Below are 10824 nucleotides of genomic sequence, written 5' to 3'. Positions count from 1 at the left end.
ATATTTATTTTTTTTATTTTGGCAGGTTGTCTATTTAATACTGTTTTTTATTTAAATATATATATTTTTTATTTTTAATATTAATATATTTAAATGATAAAAAAAATTAAATTTTTTTTAAAAAATACAGTTGTACTCCAGTAACAAACACTCCGTACCAACACGGGAGAATCTATACATGGTTAATTGCCATTTAATGCAATAACGCAATTGAGATGTCTTCATAATTCAATTAAAAGAAAAGAGAGATCCAATTAATTAAAGTTGATCTGTGTCCAAACACAATACACAGAACCAATAATCAGAGACAATGTATTCACCTTCATCAAGTCTCAAACAAACAACGAGGTCTGAATCTAGCACAATCCGGCAGACATTTAATGCTGCCAGCCTCTAAATAGAAGGTAAATTCCCACCAAGAGACTCATGAAGAAAATTCCTCCAATTTTAACCTAGATGTTAAGTGATAAGAGGTTGGAATTTGTTTTTTATTATATAATTATTAATTTGATGATTACTGAAAACTTTTATGATTGTTAATTTCAGAATTTATAAAATTAATTAAGATATATGTAAGTTAGTTCTCTCCTAATAAAAAAAAATTCCTAAAATTTTATAATCATTAAAAGGATTAAAGAATATTTTCATTTCAACACCCTCGCACCTTTTATAAGGTGTCGTTTTCGGACTCATTACGTTTCAAAGCTTGCCTTTCTGCCTCTCTTTCTCCGGTCATCTTCGCCTATAAATATAAGAAGAGACGAAACGGCAACTGTGTTATTACCAACAACACAGAGCCACTAGAGATTCTACTCAAAATGCAAACCCTAATCTTCTCTAACTGCTTGTCTCTGGCCAGTCACCGGCTCTGTCCAGTCCCGGTCACCGGCATTTCAACGAGGAGGTCCAGTTCAGTCTCGTGTGTCCGTCCACTCAAGTGCATTTCCCTTTCCAGTGATTCTCTAGGTTTGTTTTGATTGCGAAGTGTTTTGTTGCTGAGAGTATTGTGAGGAATGGGAAGAAAATCTTGAGCAGTAATTGTTTAGTGTGGCTTCTAAATGGAACATGAGATATATTGATTTATCAGTTAAGAGAAGCTTTTTATTGGGAAGAAGTCATATCTTGCTCTTCCTTTTGCATCCAATGCTTGATTGCTGCGAAATAGAGGGGAAAGCAATTAAGATTTAAGTTCGCCTTTTTTTCTCTCTAAATATAGTGTGCAGATTTTTTTTGGTTTTTGTTATATCTCTGGTAGTCAACTTCCTAAGCAACATTTGATTAAAGTGTCATTACGATTGGTAAATTATAATTAAAGAATTAAGATATGATTTTTTTTTTGTCAATTTTAATGCTCTCATTTAATCAACAACAAATTAACGTGTTTTAGGGAAATTAAAGAATTTGACTTTAAAAAATTTATGTTAATTTTATTGAACAAATTCTATAGCAACTTGTTTTCTAAGCTTCAGTTTTAATTTTGGTTGGTGTTTCTTGTAGTAGTTGATGCCACCAAGTTCAAGGAAGCTGCTAAAAATGGAAATTTGGTACCTCTTCACACCTGTATATTCTCTGACCAGCTCACTCCAGTCACTGCTTATCGGTGTTTGGTGAAAGAAGATGATAGAGATGCTCCTAGCTTTCTATTTGAGTCCGTGGAGCCTGGTTCTCGGGTTTCAAGTGTGGTAAGAGCCCTCCAGTGCTTCCTTGTTTTGCACATAGGTGGTCGACCTTTTTTTTATCACGAGTTGTTAATTTTAAGGTTGGATTGATGGTAATAGGGGCGTTACAGTGTGGTTGGAGCTCAACCAGCAATTGAGATTGTAGCAAAAGAAGATAAGGTTAGTCTGATGGACCATGAAGCCGGTACATTGATTGAGGAGATTGTCGAAGATGCGATGGTGGTTCCAAGAAGAATATCAGAGGCTTGGAAACCCCAACTCATTGATGGACTTCCAGACGCATTTTGTGGTAAGACAAAAAATCTCTGCAGACAATTTAAATGGCCCATATGAGATCCTCTTTAAGTATGATTCGGGCATAATTTCATTAATTATTAAAACATATGACCTAATCTAGTTGCTGTTCTAAATTCTATTTTAATGATTGGTTGCTTTGATTTGCCATGCTGAATGCGAAACGGGGAATACTCTGGTAGGTAATTGGCCTTTACTGATAAATTAACAACTCAGTAAACAGCTTTATTGTGATCTCCAAGGATTGGTGCTAGAATGTAAGGGATTAAATTGCTAAAATAATTTTCTTTTTAAACCTTGTAGACAGGCATGGTCTCTGTGTATCGGCCTTAATTATCGTGGCAAATTGAGAATTTGTAGTTATCCGGTGCCACCTGTAATATTGGATGTGGGATTATTCGGTGCCATTCATAATCAGAAATATTATTGTTCAAGGAATCAGAATTTACTAGTAACGGCAAGATTATGTAGTACTGAGTACCAACAAACCCCCAAGAATACAACAACTGGAAATAACTTATATTTGACCATGATGTGAAATATTTGCCAGTTGTAGTAGAAACACCCATGGTAGTATGATTTACATACAGCATTTCCATGCACATGCCTTGTAGAAATGATGAATGTCGTGATGGGTGTTGCTTTGAATATTTGTATGCACCTTTGTTATTCAACCCCTACCCTGACCGCGTGGATTATGGATTTATTTCTAGAATTTTACAGCCAAATTGGAAAGTCAGATGCATCCTTTTTTTCTTTCTTTCTGTCATTATATAACTATCTATCTATAGCGTGGTCGTGTCATAGTTGAATCCCTCCACAAAATCTTAATCAATGTGGTCTCCATACAGTCTTTATGGCCATATCTAATGATAATCCTTGTCATGAGCAGGTGGCTGGGTTGGTTATTTCTCATATGACACTGTTCGATACACGGAGAAGAAAAAGCTGCCATTTTCAAGGGCACCCAAGGATGACAGGAATCTTCCAGACATACATCTGGGACTTTATGATGATGTGATCGTGTTTGATCATGTGGAAAAGGTACTGTTTTTTTATTGACAAAGGAAATTACTGGTGCAATTCCAGATTATAAGTAGTGACCTTCCATTTCTATCTATGTGTTATCTGTGCTTTTCATTTCAATGACATCATAGTCAATATGTTCCATTTCCTGCTTGAATGTTGAAATAAACACACTAGAATTTACAAAAAACAAAGTAAGGTTTCATAGGTTTGTTTTAATGTGCATGCTTGATTTATATTCTTATTGTAGATAATAGAGCAAAATGAAATGCGCGCTTTATTGAGCAAGCTATGTGGCAAGTTCAACATGCTCTATTTTTGGTGCATTGTCACTGCTCATTATCCCTTTTTTAAGAATTTTATTATTTTCCCAAGCTGTCTTCTTATTGAAGATTAATGTAGATAACAGAATGTTTATACAGGCTTTTGTAGTTCTAAATTTATCTTTTTGTTTATTCTCAGAAAGCATACATAATTCACTGGGTGAAGATAGATAGATACTCTTCTATTGAGGATGCATACAGTGATGGAATGAAACGTTTGGAAAAATTGTTGGCCAGAGTACTGGATATTGATCCGTGAGTTAATTCTCTGTTCTTTTTAATTTTCTTCTACTGTTTTTCTCTGAAGTTCATTTATATTTTCTTTTTAATATGATTGTCACTGCTAGGCCAAGGCTATCTCCAGGTTCTGTAAAATTACACACTCAGCATTTTGGTCCCTTGTTGAAGAACTCGAACATGACCAGTGATGAATACAAGCAAGCAGTACTACGGGCAAAAGAACATATCCAGGCTGGGGATATTTTCCAGATAGTACTGAGTCAGCGCTTTGAACGCCGAACCTTTGCTGACCCATTTGAAATATATAGAGCATTGAGAGTCGTAAATCCCAGTCCTTACATGACTTACTTGCAAGTATGTGCTCTCTTGTAGTATAGTGTTTATTTTTCCAGTGCGTTGGTCAATGCACAACTTGCAATGCTTAACATTTCTTTCATACTACAAATCTATTGTCTCATACAGGCTAGAGGGTGTATTCTTGTTGCTTCAAGTCCAGAAATTCTTACACGTGTAAAGAATGTAAGATGCTAAATTTATGATTTTCTATTACTATGGTATGATATTTCAAGCCAAATGACTCGCTCCGCACCAACAGCACCGTATTTGGTTTTAAATTTTACTTGTAATAAAGCTGATTGCAGATCTTCTTATGCTCATTTAATTTACTGGCTAGTTTTGAGAATATTCACAAGATTTTTCATTGTTACATTTCTTGAACAGAATAGGGTAGTCAATCGGCCACTGGCTGGGACTGTCAGAAGAGGCAAGACACCTGAAGAAGATGAAGTGTTGGAGGAACAATTACTAAAGGATCCAAAGCAGTGTGCAGAACATACCATGCTTGTCGATTTGGGAAGAAATGATGTTGGAAAGGTTTTACTACTGATTGTGAATGTTATCTTTTATTTCTTGAAGCTCATAGTCAATTGACATGGTATTCCTTGAATTTTAGCTAGAAATTTTATCACTCTGTTAAAAGTCTCTTTACCAAACCATGCACATATGCTCTTTTAATTTGCAATTGTTTATTTCAAGGGTCAACTATGGAGAACTAAATCACTCTGTTAAAAGTCTCTTTTACCAAACCATGCACATATGCTCTTTGATTTGCAGTTGTTTATTTCAAGGATCATCCTAAATATTTATGTCGGAAAGCTTTCACTTTTACAGTGATCAGTGACTGACTACAACAAATTAAACTACGGCTGTCATCAATTTTCGATTTCTAGCTTTCTTCTGCACAATGTTATTGGTTATAAGTCAGAACAATGTAATTTTGTTTACTCTCTTCACTGTTATATAAATTGTTATCTGGATGATCAACATCTCAGCATCATTTTATATCCTGAAATTAAGATATATCTTCTTCCGCTTGACTATAAAAATAGGCCAAGTGGATGGAATTTCTTGTCTATCGGAAAAAGAACATGTATCTTCTTCTTTCTCTGATTTGTTGTCAGCATAGTTTTTCTTCAACAAGTGATGTTGTGTGCTGTTGCTTTGCTTATTTATTGTTGGTCTCGTGCTTTTTTTATTAAATGCTGTTTCACCAAGTTTGTTTAAGTATTCAATGGATAGATGTTCCTCCAAAAGAGTGAGCTATATTTCAATAATAAAGTTGCTTGACTAGCCATTCTGGGTTGTTGATTGTAGGTTTCAAAACATGGCTCTGTGAAGGTGGAAAGGCTTATGAATGTTGAACGATATTCCCATGTTATGCACATAAGCTCCACGGTGAGACACTCTGCCTACAAAATCAAAATGTTGATTGAGCTTTTATATAAAAACTATGTTCTGAATCCCCACGTGTTGTCATTTTGATATTCAAACTATTGTATTCTTTGATTTGAGAATTGGACGCAAAGGAAAGTTAATTTCTATAAATGCCTTAAAAATTTACGATGCAAGTATGATATTTCGCATCTTTCGTCCATGGCATTTACAGGTTTGCATTTCATTTTCTTGACAGCATTGTAAGGGGATCATTTTGATAGTTATAAGGGGATAATAATTTGCTATTTTCCTTGTGATGTTATTGATGGTGATGCTGATAACTCTTCTTAAGCAATTAATTTGTGTGGACAATGGCATGGAAGTTGCCAATGCAGTATTTGGTTTCATGTGGATTTGAGATGTATAGATGAAGGACTCGTCCTCTTTTGGCTGGTTAGCTAAAACCAAACTTTTACTAATGAAAACCATGCTTTCCCCCAAAATGCAGGTCACGGGAGAGTTGCATGATCATCTCACTTGCTGGGATGCCCTGCGTGCTGCATTGCCTGTTGGAACTGTCAGTGGAGCACCAAAGGTTTGCTTTTCATCTTATTGTTTCCCATTCCTGCTCAACTCGATTCTCCTGTTCTAATGATTTTTAAATCACTGATGAGATGCTCACAACTTGACTTGGAGTTTGGGCTGAACTAAATTTGCGAACATTATTTGGTCACTATTTATGCTTTACCGTGGCTTGTTTGGTATTAGGGCATCCTTGTGACTGCACCTGTATTGGCAAGGTTGTTTGTGGAAATCTATCATGACTACGTTTAGACTTTACAGCCTAATTTTTTCCAAATTGCTTTCCCAAGCACTATCAAGATGCAATGTTCCTTTCCCTTTGCAAATTCCAGTGATCGTCATTTGAATTATGATCTAGGTGAAGGCAATGGAATTGATTGACCAAATGGAGGTGTCGAGGCGTGGCCCATACAGTGGAGGACTAGGTGGGGTTTCCTTCACTGGTGATATGGACATTGCACTGGCTCTTAGGACCATGGTATTCCCAACCGGAACTCAATACAACACAATGTACTCATACAAGGATGCCCAGCTGCGCCGTGAATGGATTGCTTACCTTCAAGCTGGTGCTGGTATAGTTGCAGACAGTGTACCTGACGACGAGCATCGTGAATGCCAGAACAAAGCTGCTGGACTTGCTCGTGCCATCGACTTGGCAGAATCAACTTTTGTTAACAAACCATGAGTTTTAGCAACAGATGCAAATATAGATTTCAATACCAGCTGAAGTTTTGTAGGTAGCAACCTGCTTTGGAAGCAAGCTAGAGTTGCCTGAGAGGCAGAGTAAGAAAAGAATGTTAACCAGTTGTATGTCAAACTTCTGCTTGTTTTAGAGCAAAGTCAGTTTTTCATGGAAATAGTGTTCCTTTTCTCATTACTTGCCGTTGAGGATCTCAAGATTCTGAGTAGGAATACCAATTAATAGGAACTGAAAAGGGGAAAACTATTAGCTTTAATGATAATTTTTTTAAGTAAACTGATCCAATATCTATTCACTTCAAAGATAACTTTCCTCAACTGATCCAGGGTATAGTGCGGTCTAACTTTTATGCTGAACGAGGCCCCATTTAATTGTGTTGAATTTAGAGCATAAACAAAATCCAAGCACTGGGACAAGCAGAGCAGGAATTAAAACCAAGGCAGGTGGGATTTAAGTTACGTTTTCCCACTGAACTTGGTATTGAGTATTGATTACTTTATTTATGTGCTTGAATGCAGGAATGAAATTCATAAAATGATACCTTAATGGTGTTTGCGTTCCTTTCCTGATCGATTTTTTTTTTTTTCCATATTTCCAACATGTCAGTGTTTCATATTTGGATGGGGAGGAGGTCCCAGCATTGGCAAAGTAACAGTAGCGTTTCCCATGTGGTTGAGCAGAAAATAGATCAAAACAGGAGTGTGATGATGCGCCTTTTCTTCAAGTTCTTCAGAGCATGAATGCATGCAGGAAGAAAACCAGTGTTCTTCCGCCTCACAATACCAGCAATCACTCCCCTGTGCTTAACGTTAGTTACATGCTTCTTTATCGTACATTGTTGAACAAGGTTCTGCGGAAAATAATTTCCTCTTCCATCCATAATATTACTAATATTGGAGGATCAGTAGAGGAGGATATTTTTATTGCAAACTTGGAAAGGCCACATCTGAAGCCCCAGAGAAGATAGTATCATATTGAAGGGCCAGCAATCCGTGTTCAAAGCAATTAAATCCATCGAGCCTTTTGCATTTAAAAACTAGAAAGACGTTCCAACATCACAATCTGCTCCAAATCTAGCGAACCTCCTCCTCTAGAGCATGGGCGGATCAGTAGGTTTAAATGGTTACTTGTGCACTAGTGCAAACCGTAACTTCAACCAGGGCAATCTGTTTTTCTACCAAAATCATCGTTTACCAACTAGAATTCCTCACAACTTTAAAATCCCAAACTTAATTAACACTTACCATAAATTATGCAATCAACCAATTAATAAAGATATGATTATCACCCCTTGATCAAGAATTCTTACATACCAAAAAAAAATCAAAATTATAACAAATTATAACACGTAAGCATATATGTGTATATAATCATAACCATAACCATGTTTTACCATCGTAATCAACGATCTCAGAATCGGTGACGGATCTCGAGTGCTGAACTATAGACCGTCCGATCGAATTAATCCAATCCTCCTTTTCCTTCTCAGAATCTGCAATAAAATACATGGTGTCGTTCCTCGTAGAAAACTCAAAAGCGTACTGTCTATGAAGCACATCCTCGGCTCCTTTAACTGTCAAGCAAGAGGCAACCGGGATAGCGCCACGTGGCTTAGACACACGTGTCACGGTGGAGTCTTTGAACCAGAAGAGCTTCCCTTGTTTCAAAACGAACCACCGGCGTCTCCATGTTTTGATGTGCTCTCCTTGTTTCATTAGCCACCCGGTTCGCTCTGGGCTCGACCAGAACTCCACCCCGTCCGTTTGGGTTGATTGGGTTTGGGTTAGGGCCGTCGCGGCCCGCCAGAGAGATACCATGGAGTTAGAGAGTTAGGTTGTGGGGTTTGGATTTCGGGTATTGATGAAATCGAGGTGGGAGAGAAGGGAAGGGATGGTTTTCTTCACTTGTTTTCTTTTTCTCCCTTCTCTCATATCTGGCCGTAGAGTGGCAAGATTCTTTTGCTTTGTTTTGATTTGATTTTATGATTATTATTTTTAACATCATATTTTACTGACAGTTTTACACAATCATGATTAACAACACAAAGTCACAGCAAGAGCTATCGCAAACTGACCTTAATCAAACATGTTGTTGATGGGTCTCTTCCTGTTGTCATTTCCAACACCACCTCACTTCCCGGGCCATAGTCAACGTAGAATGTTCAGATTGTAGCACAAAACAAAATGGTAGTAAAATGTTGATAGCATGATGAAGAAAGAAGCATATCTGTATGGTTCAGATTACAAGCTGATTAAAATTTGGATAATAATTATTTTTCAGTAACGCATGGGAAAGGCAATTGGAACAGCCTATCTATAATAGCCATCCAAGTGTCTAGATTTTCATGATTCTTACAATTGAGTCCTTTGACTTCAATTGTTTTCACAGAAGTGTTTCAAGTATTTAAAGTGTAATAATTAAGTGTGTTTTTGGATATCTGTCAATTTTTTCTGTTAAATACTTGCATGGCATGCATAGAGTCCCGCGGAGCATTAAGACCAGTTAAGAAAATAAAATAAAATAAAAATCCTAAAAAACATTTAAAAAGCCTATTAAAAAGAAGCCGGTGAATATATGGAGATGAAAAAATCATTCACACAGATAGCAGTGTATCATTTATAATTGAGGAAAGTGCAACTGATTATGTTAAAGATTACAGATAAGTCTCTCGTTTTTTTTTTTTTTTGGTAAAGGATTTGGCACTGGTGATATTCTTCGTTGATGATGACCGAAGAGGGAAAAAAAAGAAGGGAGAAGATGGTGTCTGTTACCTGTAAAAAATATATATTTTTATGAAAACATTAAAAAAATACATAAATAAAAAAATAGTATATTCCTACAAAATATATTTTTTCTCCTTTCTTATATTACCCAAGAAATTAAATAGCATGAGTATTTTACTGTAATCCAATCTACAATAAAATATATTTTCAGTTATAGTAAAATTATCTGTGTCTTTTGGCCCAAAAAAATGAAGCCTCTTGAGTGATGGTATAGATGTTTTTTTGTCTTTTTTTGCACAATTAAAATAAATTTTTTCATTTAAAATCAACAAAATATAAAATTGTTGACCAAAAACTTTTTTGATTTTGCATAAACTTCTTAACAGTAAAAATATGAATTTGCCCTTAAGGTCAAAAAAGTATTATGTTGTTGTATAAGAGTGTCTTGGGGTTTTAAAATTTTAGTGTACAACATCAGTACATCTTTAATCTCAGAGAAGACAAAACATAAGCTTAACATTTAAGGGTATTTTTGTAGTTTAATATGGGTATTTTGTGTAATTGTCGGGGTCATGTGGGGCATTTTAGTATTTTCATATTTTTTGAATTTTTTATGCTCAAAACTGGTGGAGTGTATTTGACAAGCCCCAGCATGTGGGTGGCATCCGCGAAGACATTACTGGTCATCCGTTGTCTCCTTGAATGCGTCATTGTGTCCTCTTTTATTTGGAGTGCACGAGACAACTTACGATGGTCAGATTGTCGCTGGTGATTGTTTGATTTTTTTTTCTTTTTTCCTCTCTCATATTAGCGATGTATATTATTGTCCTTTTTGTTTCTTACTTTTCAATTTAAGTCCTCGTTCTATTAATTTTTTATTTCATTCATTTTCTATTTATAGAAGTTTTTATTATTTTTAATTTAGTCATTCAATTACAATCTCTCGCATGCTTTGTTTTTCATTTTGGTCCTTATTTTTTAAAATTTTTATTTTTATCCTTAACACTTTTGTTGAAGTTTCTTTTCTTTCAATTTCATCTTTCAATTAAATTTTCTGTTGTTTTATTTTTTTTTAGTTACATACTTATTCTTTTGATTTTTTTTTTATTAAATCTAATTTTTCAATTAACTTAAACCCTCCAATTGAAATTTTTTATCCCTCTAGTCAAATTTGTTTCTCACCTTTATTTTTTTGGTTCCTCTTATGTAGTTAATTTTTTTTTTTCATGATTTCATCTTCTAGCATTTAATTTGTTGGAATTCGACTTTATAAGATATTATTGTTCTTCATTGTTTTTTTTTAGTATTAATTTTTTGATTATCTTCAAATTTTTTTTATTAATTTATCATAATCTCATGACACAAGTCGTGATTTTTACATGTTTGTTTTTAATATAAGTTTTTTTAGTTGTTTTTTTTCTATTTCATTTTTCAAGGTATTATTTTAATTCATTTTTAAATCACATTGTTGATATGTTCGGCCTTGCATAATATTTGTTATAATGTGAATTTATTCAATCAATTTTATTTGTGTTTATCTTTTA

At 35.0% G+C, this 10824-nt stretch overlaps 1 protein-coding gene across 1 annotated transcript; it reads left to right on the top strand.

The window, feature by feature from the left end:
• The first annotated feature begins 684 nt into the window (after positions 1 to 684).
• LOC7490333 (anthranilate synthase alpha subunit 1, chloroplastic) lies at positions 685 to 6734 on the top strand. Its single transcript, XM_002316187.4, has 11 exons — positions 685 to 966; positions 1498 to 1682; positions 1779 to 1968; positions 2866 to 3017; positions 3462 to 3577; positions 3670 to 3916; positions 4025 to 4081; positions 4283 to 4435; positions 5216 to 5296; positions 5784 to 5870; positions 6216 to 6734. The coding sequence occupies exons 1-11, from the start codon at positions 819 to 821 to the stop codon at positions 6540 to 6542; spliced, it is 1743 nt and encodes a 580-aa protein (XP_002316223.2). The 5' UTR covers positions 685 to 818; the 3' UTR covers positions 6543 to 6734.
• The last annotated feature ends 4090 nt before the right edge of the window (positions 6735 to 10824 follow it).

Source organism: Populus trichocarpa, chromosome 10, assembly GCF_000002775.5.
Source record: "Populus trichocarpa isolate Nisqually-1 chromosome 10, P.trichocarpa_v4.1, whole genome shotgun sequence".
Taxonomy (NCBI): domain Eukaryota; kingdom Viridiplantae; phylum Streptophyta; class Magnoliopsida; order Malpighiales; family Salicaceae; genus Populus; species Populus trichocarpa.
This window is presented reverse-complemented; position numbering and strand designations above follow the sequence as displayed.

What these genes read in the sequence shown, in the direction of transcription:
- LOC7490333 (XM_002316187.4), top strand. Translation starts at nt 819, where the DNA reads ATGCAAACCCTAATCTTCTCTAACTGCTTGTCTCTGGCCAGTCACCGG. An exon ending in CCTTTCCAGTGATTCTCTAG is followed by an intron (nt 967 to 1,497) that starts GTTTGTTTTGAT and finishes TGTTTCTTGTAG; the next exon opens with TAGTTGATGCCACCAAGTTC. An exon ending in GAAGAAATGATGTTGGAAAG is followed by an intron (nt 4,436 to 5,215) that starts GTTTTACTACTG and finishes TGTTGATTGTAG; the next exon opens with GTTTCAAAACATGGCTCTGT.